Raw genomic sequence first — 23,821 nt, 5'->3', positions numbered from 1 at the left:
TGGACCAAAAAAACATGCCTAAATGCGTTGAGTTGCAGTCATGTGATTAGCTGATTACAAATGTGCATTAATGAGCATTTCCACAGGAAAATGGCCAGTTATCCATTAATTTATTTGGGAAGAAATTATCAAAGCTCAATATATGAAAAAATAATAGAAATACATTTAAATAACTGAAGTTAGTTTAAGTATCCTAAAAAGATGTGACAAAGGTAGAAAAGAATTTGAAGCGCTTGGAAAATCTTAGTTTGATCATTTTACATGCAGCCAGCAGAGGGCAGCAGTCTCTCTGTTTCAGAGAACAAAGTAGCCTGATCATGATGGAAAGATCTGAGGTTTGTTCCTCTGACGTTCATGTCCCATAACTCCAAACAGATTTTTGTAGAACTTCCGAAAGGCAAACCAGACTGACACTAATTGTCAAAAATTTAACAGAAAATAGTAAAAAAAAAAACTAACTTTTTTAACACAAAGGACAAAGACAAAAAAAGAGAAATTCACATGAACTTGTGAAAACTTTATTTTGTAGCAAAAGTAGCTCTGTTGTGCAGTTTGCTTTTGTCAACAAGTGTGTAACACTTTTCTGAGAACATTCGTTAAGCTGGTAAGACCCACATCTACCCACCACTGCAGCACCACTCTGGACCCAGAGAACCCAAACCTGGACCGTCAGTGTTCAGAAATAATCAGAAATCATCTTTTCTCTCAGAGAATATTAGTACGCCTCAGTGACTAGGTCACTTTAAAGTATTAAACTCCTAGGAGTTAGTTAAACAGTTACTAACTCCAACAACAGTAAGGCTGTCAGCCGTGGAGAATCGAACGTAGACACCGAGTGGTACCGTTTCATCGCAGGACTAACGTCTAACAAAGCGGCCAAAGTGCTTCTTCTGATTTTAGAGATGGTAAAAATCATCGGGGAAGGTTTCAACAGACTGTTATAAAAATTGCATCGCGTTTGGGGGGCTTTTGGATTAATAGTAGAAAACAAAGAGATTAACAAAACAGTCTGTGGTCCTGTTGGGATGTGTGGGCGGAGCTTCCCTCACCCAAACAGCAGTCAGAGTGGCGTGACGTAGTAATCTTTCTGGAAGCTGTGCGCCTGCTGGTTGTGCGTCTGCTGCTGCTCCTGCTGCTGCTGGATGATCTGCCGGACCTCCTCCTCCAGCTCCGGGGGGATGATGAGCTGGTCGTCGGGGTCCGGCTGAGCGGGGGCGTTGAAGTAGCCCCCCTGCTTCCTGACAGGGGCGTCGGCTGCCTCCTCGATGAGGTCCTGGTTTCTGCCCTGACAGGCGACGGAGCCGTTAGCTCGACCCCGGCGACCCAGAGTCCCCTGGCCAGAGTCTCCCCCGAGGCAGGGAGAGGATGGGGGTGCCGGGGAAGGGGTGAGGGCGGAGAGTGATGAGGGCGGCTCGTTGGCGCCGGACACGTGGATGTGAGTGCAGTCGTGGCGCAGCAGGCAGTGGACGTCGGCCTCCACCTCCACGCGGCTGCCGTTGGAGAACACGCCGGCGATAGGCTCCTCGTCCTCGCTGTCCAGCCCGTTGTCAGACAGAGCGCCGGAAAACTGTCTGTGGAAGCCCCCGCCCCCGTGTGCCGGTCTCCTGACTGCGACGCGCCCCGCGGGGTTCAGGGGCGCCATCTGCGATTCGGGCTGGGGCGGGGGCTCCTCAGACGACGCCGTAGACCCCACCTCGCTGCTCATCTCAGACGTGCTGAACTCGCTGCTCAGCTCGCTCACTGTCCCGGAGGAGGTCGGCGGCAGCGAGATCCCGGCGTCCACGCTGGACGAGGAGTAGGCCAGCGCGGCGGGGGGAGCACCCGGGCTGGGGGGTGGGGGCGGCGGCTCGCAAAAGCAGCAGCAGTCCTCGGTGATGCTGAGCTGCACGACCACCGCGCAGAGGCTGTCGGAGCAGCCGTAGCTCTGGGCGAGCGTCACCAACTTCTTGGCGGCAGCCAGAGCGTCTGGGACGTTTCGCACCGCCTCGATCGCCTCAACGGGGGACAGCAGCTCCCACAGGCCCCGAGTGCCCAAGAGGAAGAACTCGTCCTGAGGTGTGAGCGTCACCGTGGAGACGTGGGGGCGGGGCGTCACAGAGGGGCAGAGGAAGGAGTAACCCAGAATCCTGGTGGAGTCGGTCACACCGCTGACTTTGTTATCCTGTGCAAAAAAAATAATAATAAACTTAATAACTAATAAACTAACTTAATTAACGAAGCTAGAAATTCACAACCATCTCTGTGTAAGTTAAAAAAAGAATGCAACATTAATTTAAGAAATGCTAAATCTGGTAAAAAAAATTTGTAAAAGCTTCAAGTTATTCAATTCTATGTCTCCATGGTAAAGGAAAGCGTTCAAATGTTAATGCTAGTCTAAGATAGTGAGGCTACGCTGGGCAGGTTTCTGATTTACCACAGGAAGTCTAGCGTTTTATTTTGAAATTCCAGTGCACTCTCTCTAGGCTGCGTCTGAAGTTCCTCACTACTCCCTGGTGACTTACCTCTGTGATGATGGCGTTATGCTGCCGGACTCTCCGGTACTCCTCCTCCTCTCTGACGGTGTGGACGTCGGAGAGCTCCACGGCTCTGCCGTCTCGGCACAGCACCGCCCTGCACCTGCCCACGTTGGCCGCCTTCAGAGTAAAGCAGCCGCCGCCGTGCTCGCCGGGAGCCGTGGGGTCGTGTCTGATGTGACATAAAGCCGCCGCCCCGCCCATTCTCTGGCCCGCGGTGCCCAGTTTCCTACATGGGGGGGAAACAGACGTGCTGCAGCGACAGGAGCGTTTGAGTCAGAACGCAGGAGGAGCTGCAGGTTTACCTTTGCATAGTGAGGAAGGTGTTGCTCATGTAGTCCTCCTGCCTCTGGCCTCTGTGAAGCTCCTCTGCCAACACATCTCCCATGGTGCACTGCAGCAGGTGAGGCACCTCGGCGTTGCGGTCGCCGTCGAAAACCCCGTAAAGAGCTTCGCGGAAGCCGCAGAAGCTGTCCTGAGCCAGAGCGGCCACGCACAGCCTGAATGGACAGCATTCTTTTTCAAAACAGCGGACTTTGCAGACACAGCTGCATGCTCCATCAGGGGCATGCGTGCAGCTGCGGAGCATGCAACTGCGTCTGCAGAGCATGCAGCTGCATGCTCTGCAGACGCAGTTGCATGCTCCGCAGACGCTATCCTGCAGATCAACAGTAAACAACCCTCCAGGATTTACTCCATCAAGGCAAAAAGCCTCACTTGTTTCGGACTCCAGAAGCTTCGGTGTAGCCGTGGCTCCAGACCGCGGGGGCGCCGTGGTTCTCGCTCGCACACTGAGCTGAAGGAGACGGGTCCACCCTGAAACAGCGGATATTGCTGCAGGAAGGAAAAAAAACCCAAAAAAGTCGGATTAGGCAAGCGGCCGGGATGTGTTGGAGACTTTCCATAGAGATGTTTGTGTTGGCTCTCCGTACTTCAGGAGCTCCAGGCTCTTGTGGTCCAGGTTGAGTCGAGGATTTCCTGTGAGGTCGAGCTCCAGCAGTTTGGGGGGAAGCGTCTCGGGCAGCGTCACGTCGGTCAGCTCGTTGCAGCTCAGATCCACACACTGATAATGACAGAAGACCCTGAAACTCACAGCAACACTACACTTCCAGGTTTCTTTGCCTCCTTTATGCCAATATTTAACCCAAAAAACGGAATAAATTCCGGAAAAATACTAATATTTTACGAACAAGTGAGTTTTTTGACCAGTTGGTCAGAGGAATACCATGGTCCCTAAACCAGGAAGTGTGTTATTCAAATGAAAAGAAACTTGGTCCGTGTGACATACTTTTACTGTCCAGGAATTGTATTTATTAAATGTTTAATTTGGGGATTAAACCCACACCTTCTGGTGAGTTAGAGACCCACTCCGTGGTCTACAGGTGGATACATCAGAATGGAGCGGAGCGGGGAGATTGTGACCCGCCCAGCGTACCATCCGTTTTTCAAACGGGTTTTTTCTTTTCTGCTCCTGATTCATTTGCATAAAGAAAAACTCAAAAAGGCTAATTTCAGCTTCATAGTCTGAAATATCTGTCAAAAAACTGCCCCAAGAACATGTTAAAAAATCCTAAAACACAGTTTTCACAGGAGTGGGTGTCATGGGGGTGCGGTCATGCGACGGACCTTGATCTCAGGCAGCTGCAGGACCTCGGGGAAGGTGTTGATGCAGTTGGAGTGGGCCGACAGCGTGTGCAGACGCTGACAGCTGAGGATGGTGGTGGGCACGGACCTCAGCCGGTTGCCGCTCACGTCCAGCTCCTCCAGCAGCTCCAGTCGAGCCAGTTTGCTGTCGGTGGAAACGTCATCCCACATACGGTGTCACCAAGGAGAACGCTGCTGTTTTGTAAATATGGCCGGAGGTCTCAAGGTCACCTGGCGGTGAAGGTCTGCAGCTGGTTGTAGGCGAGGTGGAGCACCTTGAGGAGCCCGTGTCCGGAGAGCAGGGCGATGCATTTGTCCGTCAGGCTGTTGTTGGTCACGTAAAGCTCCTCCAGGCGGCTGAAGGCGTCCTCGGATGTGCTGGCCGCCGGTAGATCGACCATCTTGTTGGCCGACACGTTCAGGTAGCGTAAGCTGTGGCGACGCAAAGTTTCAAATGATAAGAGACGTTGAAAGAAAAATGAAAAACAAAAAAACAAAAAGGAGGAGGAGGAGGAGAGCACCTCTGTGCTTTGATGAAGAGGTTGTGTGGGAGCTCGGTCAGCCGGTTGTGCTGCAGGTCCAGAACCTCCAGCTGAGAAGACTCCAGCCTCTCTGGCAGCTGGCACACATCGTTCCAGCCCGCCAGCAGCTTTCTGAGGCTCCCGCTGGACAGCAACCTGCAACGCCACACCAACACAGCCGCCTCAGCGAGTGCAGGAGAGGCTCCACAACAGCCTCTGAAGTCCCTCTGAACTCCAGACCGAGCAGAAGCAAGCTGAGAAAAGCTTCACGCCGAGTCGGTTCCGTCTGTGCAGAACCCTAGAAGAACCCTGATCATGTTTCCCCGCAGTGATGGAAGGCAAGAAAACAATCAAACTAACCCAAACCGTGCTAAAAAGGTTTCATTGATCTCCTTACTGGGGATCTGCAAACATCTTTTATAAAGTCTAAATCTCTGCTCACTTCCTTTATTTTTGAAAAGAATAATATTTCACAAATAACAGCTTTTATGGTTATTTCCCAGGCGGCTAATTTGCTTTTCAATGAACTTTATTTAAAGTTGTAGCAATGAAAACAAAACATGAGGTAATGACATCATCAACAGCTGATGATTTAGAAATCATTTAATCAGAAAAATGCCTGTTAGGGCAGGCTATAAAAATCAAAAAATAAATAAGATCAATGTTGATCTTTACTTAAAACAACAAATAATCAAAACAAATAATCCATGAATTGATTTTCCGTTAAATTCAATTTTAGTCTTTTTTTTCAGGTAAATAAGTTTCTTTTAGTTAGTTTTTAAAGCAAGAATTCACATTTTATGAAAAAAAATCATTTATTTACTAGTGTTTTTCATTAAAAAAGTGAATATTTAAAAGATCATTTAATATTGTATTGCACTAAGTGAGTATTTTGATGTTAGTGATATCCACCTTTTATGAACTCCATTTTTTAATAGAGTGAACAGAATACTAACGCTCACTAAACTGTGGGGACTTAAAAATGAAAATGAAAAATGTTTTTGTTTTTTACAGTGCACTGTCTCCTGCATCCTGATTGGCTGTACACTGCTGTCAATCAATTTCTGCTCAGTTTGTTAAACTTAAACAAGTCTTCCATCGCGATCAGATATTTGTTTTCATTCCATAATACTGGACTTCTTTTTTTTAATCAAGGTTTGAACTTTGAGAATTTAAACTAGAGAAAAGTGTGAAAATGTTTCTGAGAAAAGCGTATTCAGTGTTGAGCGAGGGGTTTCACAGCCTTGAAATGTGCAGATTTCACCTGATGCGGCTTATTTTTAAATTGCAACTCCCAGAATAAACGAGGGACCCCTGTTTTCTCTACAGATTGTTCTCTTTTTAGGAAAAAAAAAAAGGTTCGGTGACTCTTTTACCCTCCCAGACTGTTAAAAACGGAACAATCTAAAAGCTGCCTTTAAATCAGTCTGATACGAACCAGTGGGTCACATGACCACACTTATCCAATCAAAGCCTCCTTACCTGTTTCTTGTGTGACACCATTTCTAAAGACATTTTCACGAACATCTTTTAAACTAATTTATTTGTACTCTGACATGAGACTTTCCTCCATTTTGCTGGATTTTAGCTTTCTCTTGTTTGACATTCGTTCTTCTGTCCCTAAACAACACTCTGGTGAGTTTGAACTAAACGCCTTCAGCTGTAAAATACCAACAAGAATCCCTGGTGAACCCTGTTTGTTTGTGGTGCAGCTCACCAAACAGGCAGCTCTGTGATGCAGTTGTAGTTGATGTCCAACACCTCCAGTCTGCTAGTTTCACAAACCCAGTCTGGAACACTGCTCAGTTTGTTCCTAGAAAGAAAGAAAAAAGAAAAAAAAGCTTTTTAACGTGACCTGCTGGCTTTTAAGACCCACTCTGAATTGTGTTTTTGGTTTTTCTAACACGTTCTTGTAGCATTTTTCTCATGATGGAGGATATATATTAATATATAATAATATATTATATAATATATAATTAATAATAGGCCTGCAGTGAACAATATACTGCAAATTTCTAATTGCATATCGCAAAAGACAATGAAAGTTGCAATAAATGGTTACCTTAAAAGTGATAAATCAATCTCATGGCAACTTGAAGCATTAACGAATCAAATCAATCCCTTTATGCATATGACCAATCAGATGGAGCCCTATTATGTTAGATGCTCGCCTCCTATGTCGACGAGGGTCATTTGGAGAATAATTTTTAAACTATTGCAATGAAATGGGAACGATGTTTTTGGTTGCTTTGCTCTTTGTTTATATACAGCAAATTATATTGTTGTCGCAATATTAATCACTAATCAGAGTTTTCCTCATACTGTGCGGCCCTAGTTAAGAAGCTTTAAATTCTCTCGTGAATCAGGAGCAGACGATAAAATGCTGTTTGAAAAAGTAAAAGATGTAGGCGCCAGAGTCGACAGGCCACAAGCTCCTGCTCTGCTGGATTCTGATGCATCCACTTGTACTTAACTAGATCCACGTACGTCTTTGTTTTCCTCGTCTGGGCTGGTATCGGGATCAAATCTTTACAGCTGGATAGCTACGATATTGCTCACCATTTTTATGGCACCGGTAATATTAGGTTGGTGGTGTGAGCTAGCAGGAGAGCATTTAAACAGATATGTGACGGGAAGGGGGGGTGGGGTTGCTCCACACCCACAAATCAGAGGTGAATTTCTAATTAACTACTGCCACTCTGCAGTAACTATGTCCTAGAAGCAACACCATAATTATAATTAAAAGAACACTAGAAACACTTTTAAAATAGATCAAAAGAACATTGCAGTGATCCAAGCTCTCATACCTGCACAGATCCAGAAAGGTGAGATTTTCCGGTGCAGGCTGGATCTCCAGCCGCCTCAGCTCTGAAGGAACAAAAGCAGCAGCATGACTCGCTTTCTCATTTACTCCGTCGTGCTCCTGAAACAATTCGAGAGCATCTGTACCGTTGTGCGCGGCGTGCAGGCTCTTGAGAGCGTGGCCGCTGACTCTGAGGATGGACAGAGAGTTTCTGTCACAGCGGAGCAGCTCCAGCCTGGTCAGGCACGTCACGTCCAGCTCTTGCAGACCCGTATCTCTCAGGTCCAACTGCGTGATGTGAAGCAGCTGCTCCGAGTCGGCCACAGTCACCTCCTGAAGGCGGTTCAGCCTGAGCAGACAGAAGGTCACAGAGACACAAACATGCTTTCGCTTCAGTGTTTGGACAGCTGAGAGATGAACACAGACGTCATCACGATTCATTTATGCATAAAACACACCGACAAGACAAGATCTCACCTGAGATCTACGTAGTGAACAGGCAGCCACTGCAGGCCAGCCACATCCAGCACAGAGAGCTGGTTCCCTGCCAGGCAGAGCCGTTCCAGGCCTCGGAGTTTCTCCAGGACGGGGGGGACACAGCTGAAGCTGTTGAATGACAGGCCGAGGTAGGTCAGGCCCTCCAGGGAGCTGAGCTCTGTGGGCAGCAAGCTCAGAAGGTTTCCATCCAGGAGGAGGGTCTGCAGACTGGAAAAAACACATGAAGAGATGTTTTTTGAGGCTTCTAAAGGAAAAAAAAACACAAAGCACTTCTTTTTCTGAAAAAAAAAGAGGACATTTTCTATTATTCTACTCTCAAACAACTTCAAATAGTCTTTTTGTCGGAGCCTTTGGGATCAACATCCCACTTACTTGTGCATACTTCCCACTTCTGCTGGCAAACAGGAGAGCCGGTTCCCAGAAAGGTTCAACTCGGTGAGCGAGGGGATATCGCACAGGGAAAGCGGGAACTCGGACAGAGCGTTGTTGGACAGACTGAGGCTTCTCAATTTACAAAACCTGAATAGAAACACAGAAACGCCCCAGGTGAGAGACTTGCAGAGCCTGCTGTGAGGACACTTCGCTGAAAATAAGACAGGTTTTTGAACAGAGCTCACGTAAAACACAAAGACTCGTCTGATATTTGAAAAACATCAGGATTATCCCCAGAATGTTTGATCCCATTATGTGTAGATCTGTCAAACTTATGGTGTTATCCAAAAGAACATTAGTGCAACAGTCAAACATGGTGGTGGTAGTATGATCATCTGGGCTGTTTTGCAGATTAGCTTAAAAAAACAAAAACAAAACATACATTAGGAGCTTTGGCAGAGAAAGTCCTCTGATACTTTGGTGAATTAAAACATCACCACCAAATCAGAGTCCCTGATTGGTCAAAGTTTAACCTGGTTCAACTTTCAACTAAAGTTCAAGGGCTGCACGTTTTGTACGTCGAGCCCAAAAAGGGTCTTGAAAATGTGTGAATGAACGTCACTCCAAGTAGCTGCAATCATCTTTTCATCCAAACACAGAAAACAATTATACAGGTAAAACCTTCCAGAACTACATTCTGAAGTTGTAACAGTGCAAACCAACAATCAAAGTATAATTTCCACCATTATAAAAGCAATTCGATCAGATTCAAAAATCCAAATGCAACACTCTGTGAACGCATGCAAACCCCCCCCCGCCAAACGGAGACGTGGTGATCAGTGATTGACATGTAAGCGCAAGAGTTTTGGACACAGAAGACGTGCATAAACTGCTGTTTACATACACCAAAAATAAAAAGAAGCTTCAATCCTTCAGACATGACAAAGACTCACCGACAGTCATCATAAGTGGGGTTAAATTCTGAAACAAGCCATGTGTCTACAGTCACAGCATGTGAACGCTCAGCTGGACGGAAACAAACCCGGTTCAGAGGCGGGTCAGGGGTGGAACAGCCGGACCCACGTCCTTCCGAGGAAAGTTACCATCAGGAAAACACAGAGCTGCCAGGGAAGCCGGTGTTTACATAGAAAACAATGGCCGCGTGTTTGTGTTGGGTTCCAGCACGTAAATGTCAGGCTTCAGCAAACCTCCTCAAGAAGTCAGAATTAGGAGGAAGAGCTCCTAAAGCCGTCTCATCGAGAACGGATAGAGCTGCTCCTCCAGACAGTTGAAGCTACTCAACAAAAGATGAGTGAGCAGAGATCTCGTTTGCCCCTCGGCTCAACAGCTGTCAACACAATGACACCAACAGTGTGTGTGTGTGTGTGTGTGTGTGTGTGTGTTGATTCGTCTCTCCAAATCTAAACAATCTGCAGCTGACAGAACACCAAGTAACCCGATGAGATCTGAACCGCAACAAAACGTTTGAAAAATCTGTTTTATTCCCCAACACAATCAGAGGGTGAGACAGAAGGATCTGTTCATGTCTGTGCAGCAGAAGAACAAGCTGCTTCTCACCTCTCCATTACTTCCTCAAAATATTAAATGAAGTTAAATTAAACCAAACTGCGCCTCCTAAGCTTTAGAAGAACCACAGAGCAGCCCTGAGGTCAGCTGATGTCAAATCTCTCCTCACCACTGCAGCTCTCCTTGAATTATTCAGACCGCTTGAGCCCCCCCCCCCCAGAACACACACAAACACTGTAACTGGATCGCAGCCGCCTCATCTCTTCAGTTCTCGCTCACAAAGCCCAGCGGGAGCCTGGAAGAAAACATCATTTGGTTTGCAGCCTGGTTTATGGAGAACCTTTCGTGAGATTCAAGATTCAAAGATTTAAAGGGTTTATTATCATATGTACAGTAAAGAAACGGGTTTCCCTGCACAATGAAATTATTTCTTTGCTGTCTGCTCCAAATGCCAAACGTATAGAGGAAACAAAACAATTCACTCACATCATACACACAAAAACACAAGATGTTGAGTGGCAGTTGTAAAAGTGCAAATGTGCAAAAGTGACAATGAAGGCGGGGCTTTCAGCAGCATCTGGATCCATGATGGGGGGAAATATAAAATCGTCTGCCAACGATGTTTTATTCAGAAAAACAAAAATATTCTTGTTACTGCAGTAGATGTAAAGCCTTTGTTTGGAATATGAGTGGATCTAAAATAAGCTCTTTATTTGGTGCATTTAACTGGATAAATGTAAGAGCCAAATTTTGACAGGTTGCTTTGGCATCATTTGGCCACCAGGGGTCCTCGCTCTTTTAGACTGGAGCTTCGTAGATTTAATGCTTCAAATTTTGCTTTGACGTGGACCAAATTCTCTGCAAGACGCTTGTCCAAAAGTCTGTCTATAAACCTGAAGCATGTGGGATGAGCTACTGCTAACCTTTATTGTCCAGGTGCTCATTGCTACTAGGAAAAGTGAGTTGGGATATCAGGGTTGAAAAAGTAAATGTCGAATCGAAAACATTGACCAAAAACAAAAAAACAAACCAACCAAAACAACATGCAAGCTTCGAGTGTGTGCGCCGTCTCACCTGGTGAGTGCCGGGACTCCTCTATGGGGGGACATGAAGTTGTTTTTGAGGTTGAGGTGGGTGAGGTCGTGGCTGTAGAACAGCTGGGGGGGGAGCTCCTCCAGACTGCAGCAGGACAGATCGACGGAGCTGACCCTCTGAGAGGCGATCTGACACAAGAAGACAAAACGCACTGAGAACGCACTCTCACACTTCAGAGAGTGTTATCAGCAAAAACCAATGCCATCATAGTGAATCGTTGTTTCGGAGGGTGGGGGGCGTTACTGCTGCTTTTGCTAAACTCCCAAACCGCCCTTCACCAGAAAAAAAAAAATACACCAACAACCTTTCTGATGAGGATCAGATGAGTGATCTGCAGGTGATCTTCTGAAGAACACTAAGGGCTTTTCTTAAAGGGATGAAGAGCTGACCAACATCATCTGACTAAGAAATTCCATTAAGGCTGAGCAGCTGTCTGCCTGAGCACACATCAGTGAGGAAGACTAGTTGGAAGAGCAAAACCAGCTGTAACATGAGTGAGGCGGTTCTGTTACAACAGAACGGTAAAAATGCTTTTTCACAATTCAGGGATTTAGATCATGAAGATGAAACAAAGTTTCAGCAGCATGGACAGCTTTTTTCTGTAGGGATCCATAGATGTCTGCAGTTTGAAAACATTCTAAAAAACATTTTGGCAGATTTTAATCTTTGATTTCACTTTCAATGCAAAGGTATTTTCTTTTTACTGATCGTGCTTGGTCATTTTATCAATCAGACTGTGAAATAAGGAATCCAAAGTGGAGTTAGGGAGCTTCTTCGCTTTTGTTTTTCCTGCTGATCTGTGATCAACACTTACGTTTTATGCTACGTTCACAATGGGCATGTGATGGGCGTTCAAGAACCCCTGGTCAGTGTGCAGTGTTCACTCTGGACTGTCGCTACCTTATACGAGTGCATGTACCTACAGTCGGAAGAGGCTAGGTGTGAAGTGGCAAAGCAGTGGAAATTTTATTTCACTTCTTGCTCCTGGCTTTTTCTTTCACAGCTCTATTCCCAAAAATGACAGACTCTGTCATAGAATTTAAGGCGGGAACAAACCATAATTATCAAACGATTGGTACTTCCGTGAATTGAAAAGGACGCCACCCATACGTCATTACCAAACCAGAGTCCCTGATTAGTCAAAGTTCAACATGTTTGATTGTCAATGCGTGTTCAACGGCCAAAAACAGTCAGAAAAACTTGCGTAGCTAAAGGGGGAAAACGATAGTTTAGAACGCAAAAGCCCAAAACGTCCGTAAACGCGTGTTTACAAAGACTTTTTATTGGAAGTGGTCGCTTGAACGCATGTTGCCGAGGCTAGTTTGCATGTAGCATTACTCCTACTCTCCAAAACAGCCGTTTACTCTGTAAGCTAACTTCCAGCTCTGTAAAAATGACAAAAAAAAACGAAGTTTAGATTTTAAAAAAGATTTTTAAAAGTCTGGCAAAATGAAAAAAAAACGTCAATAAGTTTGTGAATGAAACTTGGATTTTGGAAGAACTCTGGACTGGCATTCGCCAACTTAAAAAAAAAGAAAAGGCAAATTACCACTTAATACTGATCCAGAAAGTTAAAGAGCACGACATTTATGCTGTTTTTGCTGAAAGTTAGAACTGATAAAGAGAGGCACATATGTGGAACAAACTGAAACTATTCTGTTGACAAAAGGAAAAGAACTTGGCGTTTACAGTTATCCGTCCGAAACAATGCAAGCAATGAGAAGACGGCAGAAGATAAGATAAGCCCCGCCCCCTTGGAATGTACCTTTGAGGCCATCCTGTGCCAGCGCAGGTGCTCCGTGTACGAGTCATAGCTGACGTAGTAGGTCTGACTCTGAGGACCGGCTGAGCTGAAAGCCAGACAGTGGCTGTGCCGCTTCACCTCCTCCACCTGCAGCACACAACAGCCGTCAGTTCCCTCCGCCTGCATCCCATTTGCAGTTTCTACGGCTGTCCTGGTGCTTGACCATTTTAAACGTTAATGAACCCAGCAGAGGGGTTTCACCTTTGACCTCCCCTCCCCCCATCAAATGGCTGTCAAAAAGCTTTAAAAACTACACATGAAATACATGTAATCTGGCAAAAGAATGGACAAGGAAAAGCATTTCCAAATGACTAAAAGTTTATAAAACATTGCAATAGTCCTTCGTTTATCATAACGTTCTAAAGATACCCCCCAATAGGAGGAATCCATTATTTATAATAATTCTAGATGTTTTAAAGGCTGTTAAACTCCTCACTACACACTTTATATGCTTTATACAGACGGACATGAACATCTTCACACTTTTCTCTCTTGTTTAAACTCTCAAAGCTCAACCTTTGTGGAAAAATAGCTCCATTATTATAGAAGGAAAGCAAAGATCTGCTCGTGATTGAAGATTTACGTACATTTTGGAAATTTTAACACGTTTTGTACAGGAGACGTGGCCCAGAGGACGTTGATTGACAAGGTCTACATCCAATCAGGACACAGTGCGACCCAAAAGAGTGGAACTGGTCTAAACACAGATTCCTCCACAAACATTTTCTCCAAACAAAAGACTTCCACTACATTTTGCTCTGCAGGAAGGCACAATAAAAACACTAAGATCCAGTAGAGTTTGGGTTTGAAATGAAAGCTGTTTCTCCGCCACTTCTGCTGCTGCTTTGTTGGGGATTCTTCCCCTTACATTCACATGAGGATCTGCAGAGTGTCAGCTTTCAGCAACACCACGCTTTTGTTTGGGGTTGAAGCATCTCATCCCTGGTGGAGGCCTTCTGCAGCATGCCTCCTCTTTTTGCATAGTTGTTGCTAATCCGCTCAGAGGTGGATTTGTGTGTTTTTTTGGGGGGTGAAAATGGTTTTAATGAGCATTAAGCTCAGTTGAGCTTTCCCCCCTTCTTTGGAGGATTGTGTGAATACATTCTACTTGGCTTCCTATTCTTAGGACTGGTTTAAAAATACATGTTTTTGAAGTTGCAGTACCAGGGACCTTCACAGAGGTTCATTTGAATAATGCTAGCTTCACAGAATAATTCTAATGTACATCTAGGAATATCGTTTATTGACTTTTTCTCTGTTTTGACCAATTCTGTGAGAATAAATCTTGACTTTTTCCGTCACTCTCTTATAAAACTAATATTACCTGTTGTTTCTTAAAGACCCACTCCCATGAAAATGGTATTTTCTGTGTTTTTAACATGTTCATTTGGCATTTTTCTGATGATGGACAGACCCGTACTACGGTGGCCCAGAAGGGTCACAACCCAACAGATTAACTTAACACACAACACATTAACTTAACACACAACACATTAACTCACAACACAACACATTAACTCACAACACAACACAATAACTCACAACACAACACAATAACTCACAACACAATAACTCACAACACAACACAATAACTCACAACACAACACATTAACTCATGGCCCAGAAGGGTCACAACACAACACATTAACTTACCTCGCAACACTTTAACTCACAACAGAAGTAAAGCAGCAATTGAAGTGCTTTTATTCTGAAATTTCCACTAGGCTGAGCGGCTAACTGCCTAACAGAAAGTAACGTCACAGTGAGCTGTGGAGGGAGCATGATTTTTTTTGGTTTTAAATTTGCGGGTAAAAATGGCTTTGGCCGGGTTTGCATAATTTGGGCTGTTTTAGGGTCAGTTCGGCGGGTTTTTCCCCTCATGAATATATAAAAGTGGACTACGTGAGGCCGTATGGCTGTTGAACTTCTATGTACTGAAGCTCGGTAAACGCACCAGGCAGAGACGCTTAACGGGCTCTGTCATCTAACCTGTTGTTGGGGGGGTGCAACGCCCCGCCTCTTAGAAATTGTGTTCTTTAAAGCCTGACACTGCGGCTGCGTGTAGGAGGAGATACCAGCTAAAGTTATGGTCCGATCGCTACATGGATCGGTGTCTGTGTTTATCGATCCTTTTATTATTAGTCTGAACTATCTTTTATTTTGAAAAATCCTCGGATCGGGTGCTAAATCAGTCCAGTAGGGGGAAAAACTCAACGAAAGCTGTGTATTCTTCTTTCTCCTGATCTAATAAAAGGAGGACAGTATTGAATATTTCTTCAGCGGACCGGCCTTCTTTCATTCATTTTCTTAACCCGCTCTATGCGGCTCTTTCTTCCGTGTGCAAGGCCGGAGCGCGCCGACTATGGTGTCAACCTATGATGACCGTATTTTGCGCTCTCTGTGTAGGATACACTGGAGGAGCGCGGGGGGAAACATTTCTCAGCTCCAGAAGATGTGAACAGATGAACAGGTAGAGAGGAAAAGCAGGTAGAGAGGCGGGGGAGGGGCTTTGGCTTCAAACTCTGTCAGAGAGATGCAAACACGGCGTCAGATTTAGATGCAGCTTTCACTGCAGGAGTTGAAGCAGAGACTTTCCCTGGGCTGATCTTATGATCTCAAACATGGAAACATGATTACCAAGTAGAACTCTCCAAAACACTAAACCCCATCTCTCCACATTCTTGGTGTCTAGTGTTGCTGCGGAGTGTATGTGTGTGTGTGTTTGTTTGTGTGTGTGTTGGGGACCGCACGCGCCTGTGTGAGAGGAGGGAGCCGAAGAAAGGAGAGGAGAGGAGCGCGTGTGCAGGACAGAGAGGGGTGTGAGAGCGGAGGGAGGAGTGTGCGTTCATATTGTGTGTGTTTAGAGAAGAACCGTAATAAAGAGAAAGTTTCTGGCAACACTGCTGCTAGCTGCTCCTTTAGAAAAATCATGCTCCCTCCACAGCTCACTGTGACATTACTTTCTGTTAGGCAGTTAGCCGCTCAAATTTCAGAATAAAAGCACTTCAATTGCTGCTTTACTTCTGTTGTGAGTTAAAGTGTTGTGAGGTAAGTTAATGTGTTGTGACCCTTCTGGGCCATGAGTTAATGTGTTGTGTTGTGTGTTAATGTGTTGTGAGTTATTGTGTTGTGTTGTGTGTTAATGTGTTGTGAGTTAATGTGTTGTGTGTAAAGTTAATGTGTTGTGTGTAAAGTTAATGTGTTGTGTGTAAAGTTAATGTGTTGTGTGTAAAGTTAATGTGTTGTGTGTAAAGTTATTGTGTTATGTTGTGAGTTAATGTGTTGTGTTGTGAGTTAATGTGTTGTATTGTGAGTTATTGTGTTGTGTTGTGAGTTAATGTGTTGTGTTGTGAGTTAATGTGTTGTGTTGTGAGTTAATGTGTTGTGTTGTGAGTTAATGTGTTGTGTTGTGAGTTAATGTGTTGTGTGTAAAGTTAATGTGTTGTGTGTTAAGTTAATGTGTTGTGTGTTAAGTTAATGTGTTGTGTGTAAAGTTAATGTGTTGTGTGTAAAGTTAATGTGTTGTGTGTAAAGTTAATGTGTTGTGTTGTGACCCTTCTGGGCCACCGTACAGACCCTATGAAAACTAAAAATCTCTGCAGAAACTGTCCTAGAAACCCAGACAGGTTTTTTATTTTAATCCAGAGATGATGGGGGGTGTCGCTGCGACGTCTATTGATAAGAGCAGAGAAAGAAAGACGCTCCAGGTGTGCACGGAAGGGAGGCAGAAATTACCTTTCCCCCGATGAGGGGGAGGATGTGCATTTTGCCGGTGTGGGCGTGCTTGACAGACGAAACGATGAGGCAGGTTCCACTCAGCGTGACCTGCCGCTTTGACCAGCGGTTCACCGGCAGCGCCAGCTTCCCTTTCCTGACGTTGAACACTCCAGAGAGCTGCACGCGCTCAGAACCGCCAACGCTGCGAGGCTTCCCTGCAAGATGGGGGGGGGGGATAGTTGTGTTTAGTAAAATCAGAAATCCCTCCTGGGTTTGTTTTTTAAAAATCATCTTTTAGCATGTGTTTGTTCGCATGAATACTTTTAGCAGTGGATTTTGGGAATCGACTCCTAGTTCTTCTCAGAACGCAGCGGGCTGCTAGAGGGAGCGGGCTGCTCAAGCGGGATTGTTGACATAGAAATGAACTGTAATCAGCCCCCCCGCCCGGCCCCGCCACTAATATGCAAAACGTCGTCTGAAGTCACCGCTGTGTTGAAGCTGTCAGCTGTAACATGCAGCTGGGAGCCACAAGTGAAGGGACTGAGGCGGAGGTGAGATCAGCTGATTATGTAACGTCTTACAACAGCAGCACCTCCAACCTGCTGCCTCCTCCTGTGACTTTCCCAGCTTTTACCCACTGACTGTATGGAGAATAGGACTGAGTGACCCCTCCCCCCTGGCGTTCCAAACAGGATGTACCTGCTGGTTCCAAGAGGCCAAAGTCTCATAGACTTCTATATGTTCTTCCTAATCTGATTATCTTTTTAATTGTAGTTTTTTTTCTTTCTTGCAAGTGATTCAAGTTATGAACCGACTTATCAGATGCCTCAAAGTGTGTGGTCTCCAATCGAAACGTTTGACAGATTCTCCTGAGCCCGCTTTCAAATGGGTGCCTCTCAACAAGGTCACTCCTAATTGGTGAGAGTGGTTGCCATAGAAATGACACAGTCCGATTCGGACCAATCGCTGCTTACTGACTATGTCTGGTTTCAATATGGCGGCGTCCGAATTTTAAAAATCCGGCGATCGAATTGACTTCATTTCGTTAGAGCAGTAAGTAAGCCATTCTCTATGGCTAACGGTGCACTCACTCAGTCCAGTTCTTTAATACAGTCAATGGTGAGTCCGAATCAACTATGAATCTGAATTTTAAAGATTCAGATTAAAGAAAACAAGATCGTCATAATTTTACAAAGTTTTTAATAAAATCTCTCAAATCTTAGACTGGATTCGCACTGCAGACTAAAAGGACACAACTAGGATCATTCTATCCATAATTTCTATTTTGAAGAGGTTGAAAAACGCGAGATTCCATCTTTCCTATTCAAGCTGCGCTCATGCAGAAGGCTATAGAACAAACTTCTGATGTTCTGGTCAGGTTGAACTTTAGCCTACAGCCTTTCTCATTTGTGTCTGGGTGCTGGTTCAGTTTGTTTGGCTGAGCAGTGCGGACAGTGTTCACTTTGCTTTTTACACCTGGCAGACCAAATCAGCTGGAAATGTCCTGCAGATTCAACACCTGCTTGTTTGGAGACGCTCTGTAGAACCAGTGCTAACCAGGAAGTACCACAAGGCATTTAGAAATAACAAAGCAAAACAGTTTTTCGTGTTTCTGACTAAGTCCTCTCATTCCCTACCCACTCCTAGATTATGAAATGAAATTTTACAGCATTTTTGTCGTCAAACTGTGAACAGTTGCTTTTTATTAAAACGCACAGTGCCTCAGCCTTCAAAGAGTTTAGGTGAGCTTTAACACCTGACGAGGAAGCCACAACAGCAAAACACACTCCGTTGGTGGACACAGGCCAGTGTGAATCCACTTCAACACAGAATCCAGAATGACTGGAAAAACCTCGGAAACAAAGCAGAGCTCTACAGAAATCTATTTCCTAGTTGTTTCCTCATCAGGTTTTCAAATGCCTGTACCGGAACTGTATTATCTGCCACATCCCAACAGCCAGCTCAGTGTTTCTGCCCAAATGAGTTTCAATAAAGACGGTAAGGTTGCGCTATATTGGACGCGTACAAACATATGTTACCTGTTGCTAAAGTCAGAACCAGCTTTTTTTTTTAAACATATTTTTGTCAATGTTACATCAAGCTAGTGGACTGCACAGTGACATAATGGTTAGTGCTATGCCCAACAGTGAGAATGCTCACCTAGGACCTTTCTGTGTGGAGTTTGGAGAGTTTTCAACTCCTTCCTCCGACAGTCGAAAAACATACTTCATTGAAGATCCTAAACTGTCCCTAGGTGTGTGTGTGTGTGTGTGGGTGTGTGTGTGCGTGTGTGTGTGTGTTTGTGAGCCCTTATGACAGACAGGCAACCCTTCCAGGATGTACCCCGGCTTTTACCCAGCTTGGATAGGCTCCAGCAACCCCGTAACCCCAACAGCGATTCAGCAAATTGTGACTTAGAAAATACACTAGGCGGGCCTCAAACTTCCCGCTTCGCTCCATTCTGATGCATCCACTTGCAGACAAATAGATCCATGTACATTTTTTGTTTTCCTCATCTGACTTGGCATCTGGTTCAAACCTGCACGCCTGGATAGCTCCATTATTGTTCACCATTTTATTTACACCGGTAATATTAGGTTGTTGGTGTGAGGGGCTGTAAACTAGAGAGAGAGAGTGTAGAGAGATGGATGACAGGACGTGGGGGCAGGCTTGCTCCACGCAAAGTCACGGCCACAACTCAGAAGTGAATTTTTAATGAAGTACTGCTGGTCTGAAGAAACTATGTCCTAGAAAACAATACAGTTTTTTTTTTTAAATTTTGCCTAAAAACAGCATAATCATAACCAAAGGACAACCAGGAATGCTTGAAAATAGATCAAAAGATGATCGGAGTGGGTCTTTGAGGTCACCACAATAAACAATGTAAATTCTTTGTCAGTTGGACCGCAGCTTAAGATTTGAACAAAACCCATCAAGAATCAAGAATGAATGCAGATAAAAAGCAGAACTTTGAATAAAATATTGTTTTTTTCCCCCAATAATCAGCTGATTACTTTATCAGTTAGGGTTAGTTTTTGAGTGGCATAAATGTTAAAGTCTGACTGGAAATTTTCCGGTTTGTTTAAATGGTAAACACAACAGATGGTCTTGTTAGAAACTACACAATGAGGCCAGCATCCACCCTTCCCTGGGTGTGATGTGTTAATGTATACATGCCCTTTCCCTCAGTCTGCTTCCCTGAATGGGCAACATCCTGTCACAGATAAAGCAAAAAGTAAACAAATATTTTAAAAAAAGAAATAAAGAAACACACTCTTGAATCTTTTTCTTTGCAATCCTTAAAAAAAATGAAGTCCATGAAACAGCCAAGCTGCAAGTATCAGTGAGTCGGGTCTGAAGTATCGCTCACGTTTGCCCGTGTTCAACCTTGCGGAGTAGAGTGGCGACCTCTGCGCGCTGCAGCTGCAGCCCGCTCAGACGCAAAACACTGAGGAGGTGAAATCCGAGTTCCTCTGAGGTTGCTTTTGTCTTTCAGTCAGCACACTGAGAGTCTCTGTGATGGAGAGAAAATGTGCACGTGGCAGTGTGCAATCTGATGGGTCAAAGGTTTTTTTTGTGTGTGTGTGTGTGTTTGGACACACAAACACCAATCAGACAAGTTGAAAGTAGAATTGTCTGGTCATTTAGGGTATGTTTTTGAAAAGCAGAAATGAAACACATTCCTCATTAGAGGCTGAGATGAACGACACTCCCCCACCTCATGGTCTCATGCTGACATGCAGAACCTTCAGGTCATGCTCTGTTCTTCTACATTACAGCAGAGGAGTTAAAGTCCCACGCCGATCATCTTTAGATCTATTTTAAAAGCGTTCCCAGTGGTCTTTAGGTATGATTGTGCCATTTTTCGCCGAAATGAAAAAAACAGTTTCGTTTTCTAGGACATACTTTCTGCAGAGCGGCACAGGTTCATTAGATATTCGCCCCCCCGAGTTGTGGGCGAGACTGTTGATGCGGAAGTGAGCTTACGTTGATATCCCATCATCTCTCTATTTACACTTTCTTACAGCCCCTCACACCCAGAACCTAATATTATCAGTGCAACAAAAAGTGGTGAGCAATATAGGAGCCATCCAGCCATACAGTTTTGATCCAGATGCCAGCTCAGATGAGGAAAACAAAGACGTACGTGAATCTATTTGTCTGCAAGTAGATGCATCAGAATGGAGCGAAGCAGGGAGCTTGTGGCCTGTCGACTGTAGCATCTACATCACGGCTACAGACTTTTTCCGACTGCATTTTTTCGTCTGCTCCTGACAGGATCTGAATAAAGAAATACTCAGACATTTTTCATATATGTCTTCCATTGTGAGATAAATACTACAAAAAACATCCTAAACACAGCTTTCTTTGGAGTGGGTCTTTGAGAGGAGGAAAAAAAAACAAGGTCAAAAAACTAAATCCAGTTGTGCTAATCCCACACCGGATCACTGGTGTTTTTCCAGCCGCTTACCCCACTCCGCATCAAAACAGGGTCATCAATAACAAAAACAAAAACAGAAGGATTTTGGTCACCTGTGTTATCTCACTAGACTGCTCGCCCAGCGGCTGGAGTGGGTTTACAGGCACAACACTGCCTTTTGTGCGAGTGGGACAATTGAATACACTCGTTTAACAGTCCCAGTGACCAAACACAATGCCGGCACTCACGGTACACTGAGAATAGGCGAACAATGAGGGAGTCAAGAGCGGCTGAAGAGGCTTCCAACGGCTCGGCGAGAACCGGGTGGACCCAGGACAGAACAGGCTTGGGTTTCAGCAAAGACGTCACAAGAACTCACCGAAGTAGAAGCGGATGAGGCAGCCGATTTCGGCGTGCATCCCCTCCTCCTGCGCCCTCCATCCGTCTTCAAACCCGAGGTTAGACAGGTAGTCGTTCAGGATCTGCAGAGGCCGCTCGTCGTCCCCTAGCCGCCGCACGGCTCCCCCATGCAGCTGGAGGAAGAGGGCTGGAGTTAGGCTGGAGCTGATGGGCTCTGGCCACACTCGGTCTCCTCCAGGGATGTCCAGATTTCTGCTGGTCAGGGGGCGAGTCTGGGAGCTGCTGGGACAAAGAGGGGCCCGTTTGACCATCTTGGGGCTGTCTGTGGTGTCACTAACGTCATCATCCTGCCTGGTGGCTCGGTCAGTAGCAGCAGAGGGGTCAGAGGGTGCTGTGGAGGTTGGCGGGGAACAGGTGATGTCCACTTCATCCGAGGAACTCTCAAACGGGTCAGGTCCTTCTGTGGCGCTGTCACAGTTCGCACTCAGGACCGAGGAGTCGGTACCCAAACCCAGACCATCGCTGAGCGAGTCTCTGTGCTCTGTACTTCTCTGTCCACTTGGGCTGAAGTCCTCACAGGTGCTGCTCTCCATGTCTGAGCCAGAATATGCCCCGTAGCGGTCTGCAGCACTCGCATCCACACCAATGTCATTCAGGCAGATCTCAGAATTAGAGTTACGTGCAGTTTTTCCATCATGCATCAAGTTAGAGGTGAGATGACCATTCTCCTCTGATCTGGGGGTCCTGACATCCATGTTCTGAATTTGACACTTGCTGCAGTCAGTTTGTCCGTCTTTGCATGGGTCGTTTGGGTCAACTGCAGCTGGAGGTTTGAGTCTCAGTACAGCCCCAGCTTTGCTGCCATCGAGTCTACCAGCGATGTCCCTCGCAGTGGTGTCCACGGTGCACAGCACCGGCCGTGGGTGTGAGGGCATGAGCCAGTCGTGGACGTGAATGCAGCCGCGCCGGAGGTCCGATCTCACCCAGGATTTATCCGCGGCCTGGAGCTGCTTGGACTGCTTCTGCCGCAGGAAGGTCTTCCTATCCAGGCTGAGGGTGCTCAGCGGCGAGGCTGACGGAGCCGGGCTGGCGGCCTCAGCGGAGGACGCCCCGGGCGAGCTGGTGGTCGGCGGAGCCCCGAGAGACAGATTCCTCTTGTGTCTGTGGCGCCTCCTTCCCAGCAGAGAGTTGACAGATGCGCTGCTGTTTGCCGACGTTAAAGTGTAAACGTTACCGGACTTCACGGCGGGAATGCTCATGTTCTTCGCCGCGCCACCGATGCTGGCCACCTGGTTTTGGTAGATCCCGTTCCTTATCGCAATCTGCAGAAGGGAGGTGGCTCCCAGCCCCTTCCCAAAGAGTTTGGCTTCCGCGCCTCCGCCCTCATCCTCGCCGATGGAGGGTCTCTTCCCAGCGTGCTGTGGTGATAATCCGCTCGGTTTCACGGAGTTACTGTCACTGCCAGAGTCGGGCGTCCCCTGCGGTACTGGCGAAGCCGATGGAGCCCCAGAACTGCTTTCATTCGTACTTTCCATGCTCGTTGAGTAGCAACAGCCGGTCCGGTAGCAGCAACAAACCGCAGGTGAACGTTAGCCTGCGTTAGCTTCGAGCAGCTAGCTCGGTCTAGGTCGTTTCTCGGAGTAAAAGAGTGTTAGCTCTAGCATGCTAAGGTGCTGCGCATTTCCCCAACGGAGTTATCCCGCTACATCATCCCATTTTACCGGGCACCGGTTAGCTCTCTGCGCGGAGCCAACCTGCTGGTCGAGAAGCGAGAGGAAGCTTTTTTAGCTGTTAGCCATTGACAAGAGAAGTAGCGACTATTTTTACAGTAGAGCCCCGAAGAGGGTGGCGGTCAGCGACACACTCTGGACAGGGCGGGGCCTTATTGGATATGAATTATGATACGTTTACGGTTAGACAAAGCTCGGAATTTTCAAATTTCATCCCCTGACAAGAAACAATTCCTGCGAGTTCCTTAATGTTTTGCATAGCATAGTTACAGAAATCACGTTGCAATTGCATTTCACGTGTTTTAAATATAAAAGCAATAAATTTACGATGTATTAATATTCTTCCGATTTTCCCAGCATAGTGTCCCTTTGTTAATTAAAAACATTTACTATGAAATCTAAACACTGACTGATGACTGTTGCAAGCAATTTTAACATGCTGAAAAAATGCCCTTGAAGGCAACACTAACAGTTGTGACAAAGCAAGTTTGTCACTCGCAGAGGTAAATATAAACAATGACACTGCATTTTTTCGTAGTAAACCTTACATATGCATAAAAAGGGCAAACATAAATTTACTTAAAAAAAGTTTTCTTAGGTCTATTTATCAAGGTGTAGATGTTAAAATGATGAACATTACATGTCCTTTAGCGCCACCCACTGGAGAGAAATAAAAAATACAACTTCTTTTATTATTTTAAGAAATGCATTTTCAATGCCTTAAGTGTGATTAAACTTTTACAATATTGTTAATTGTTTGAAAGAATGTTTTACTAGGAAAAAAAAACATTTCCATAGTAAGATATTAAAATAAATG

At 45.6% G+C, this 23,821-nt stretch overlaps 1 protein-coding gene across 1 annotated transcript; it reads right to left on the bottom strand.

Moving 5' to 3' along the window:
* Positions 1-502: 502 nt before the first annotated feature.
* Positions 503-23,178, bottom strand: LOC101166954 (PH domain leucine-rich repeat protein phosphatase 1). The gene is made up of 17 exons (XM_023954400.1): positions 21,294-23,178; positions 16,513-16,709; positions 12,739-12,864; positions 10,953-11,101; positions 8,352-8,498; positions 7,959-8,186; positions 7,628-7,830; positions 7,486-7,546; positions 6,396-6,491; positions 4,679-4,834; positions 4,389-4,589; positions 4,140-4,302; positions 3,446-3,576; positions 3,231-3,347; positions 2,819-3,013; positions 2,502-2,742; positions 503-2,161 (listed from the first exon to the last, which is right to left on the bottom strand). The coding sequence occupies exons 1-17, from the start codon at positions 22,807-22,809 to the stop codon at positions 1,061-1,063; spliced, it is 5,028 nt and encodes a 1,675-aa protein (XP_023810168.1). The 5' UTR covers positions 22,810-23,178; the 3' UTR covers positions 503-1,060.
* Positions 23,179-23,821: the final 643 nt, after the last annotated feature.

This window comes from Oryzias latipes, chromosome 4, assembly GCF_002234675.1.
Source record: "Oryzias latipes chromosome 4, ASM223467v1".
NCBI classification, from domain to species: domain Eukaryota; kingdom Metazoa; phylum Chordata; class Actinopteri; order Beloniformes; family Adrianichthyidae; genus Oryzias; species Oryzias latipes.
Note: the sequence above shows the minus strand (reverse complement) of the source record. Positions and strands in the feature narration are given on the sequence as shown.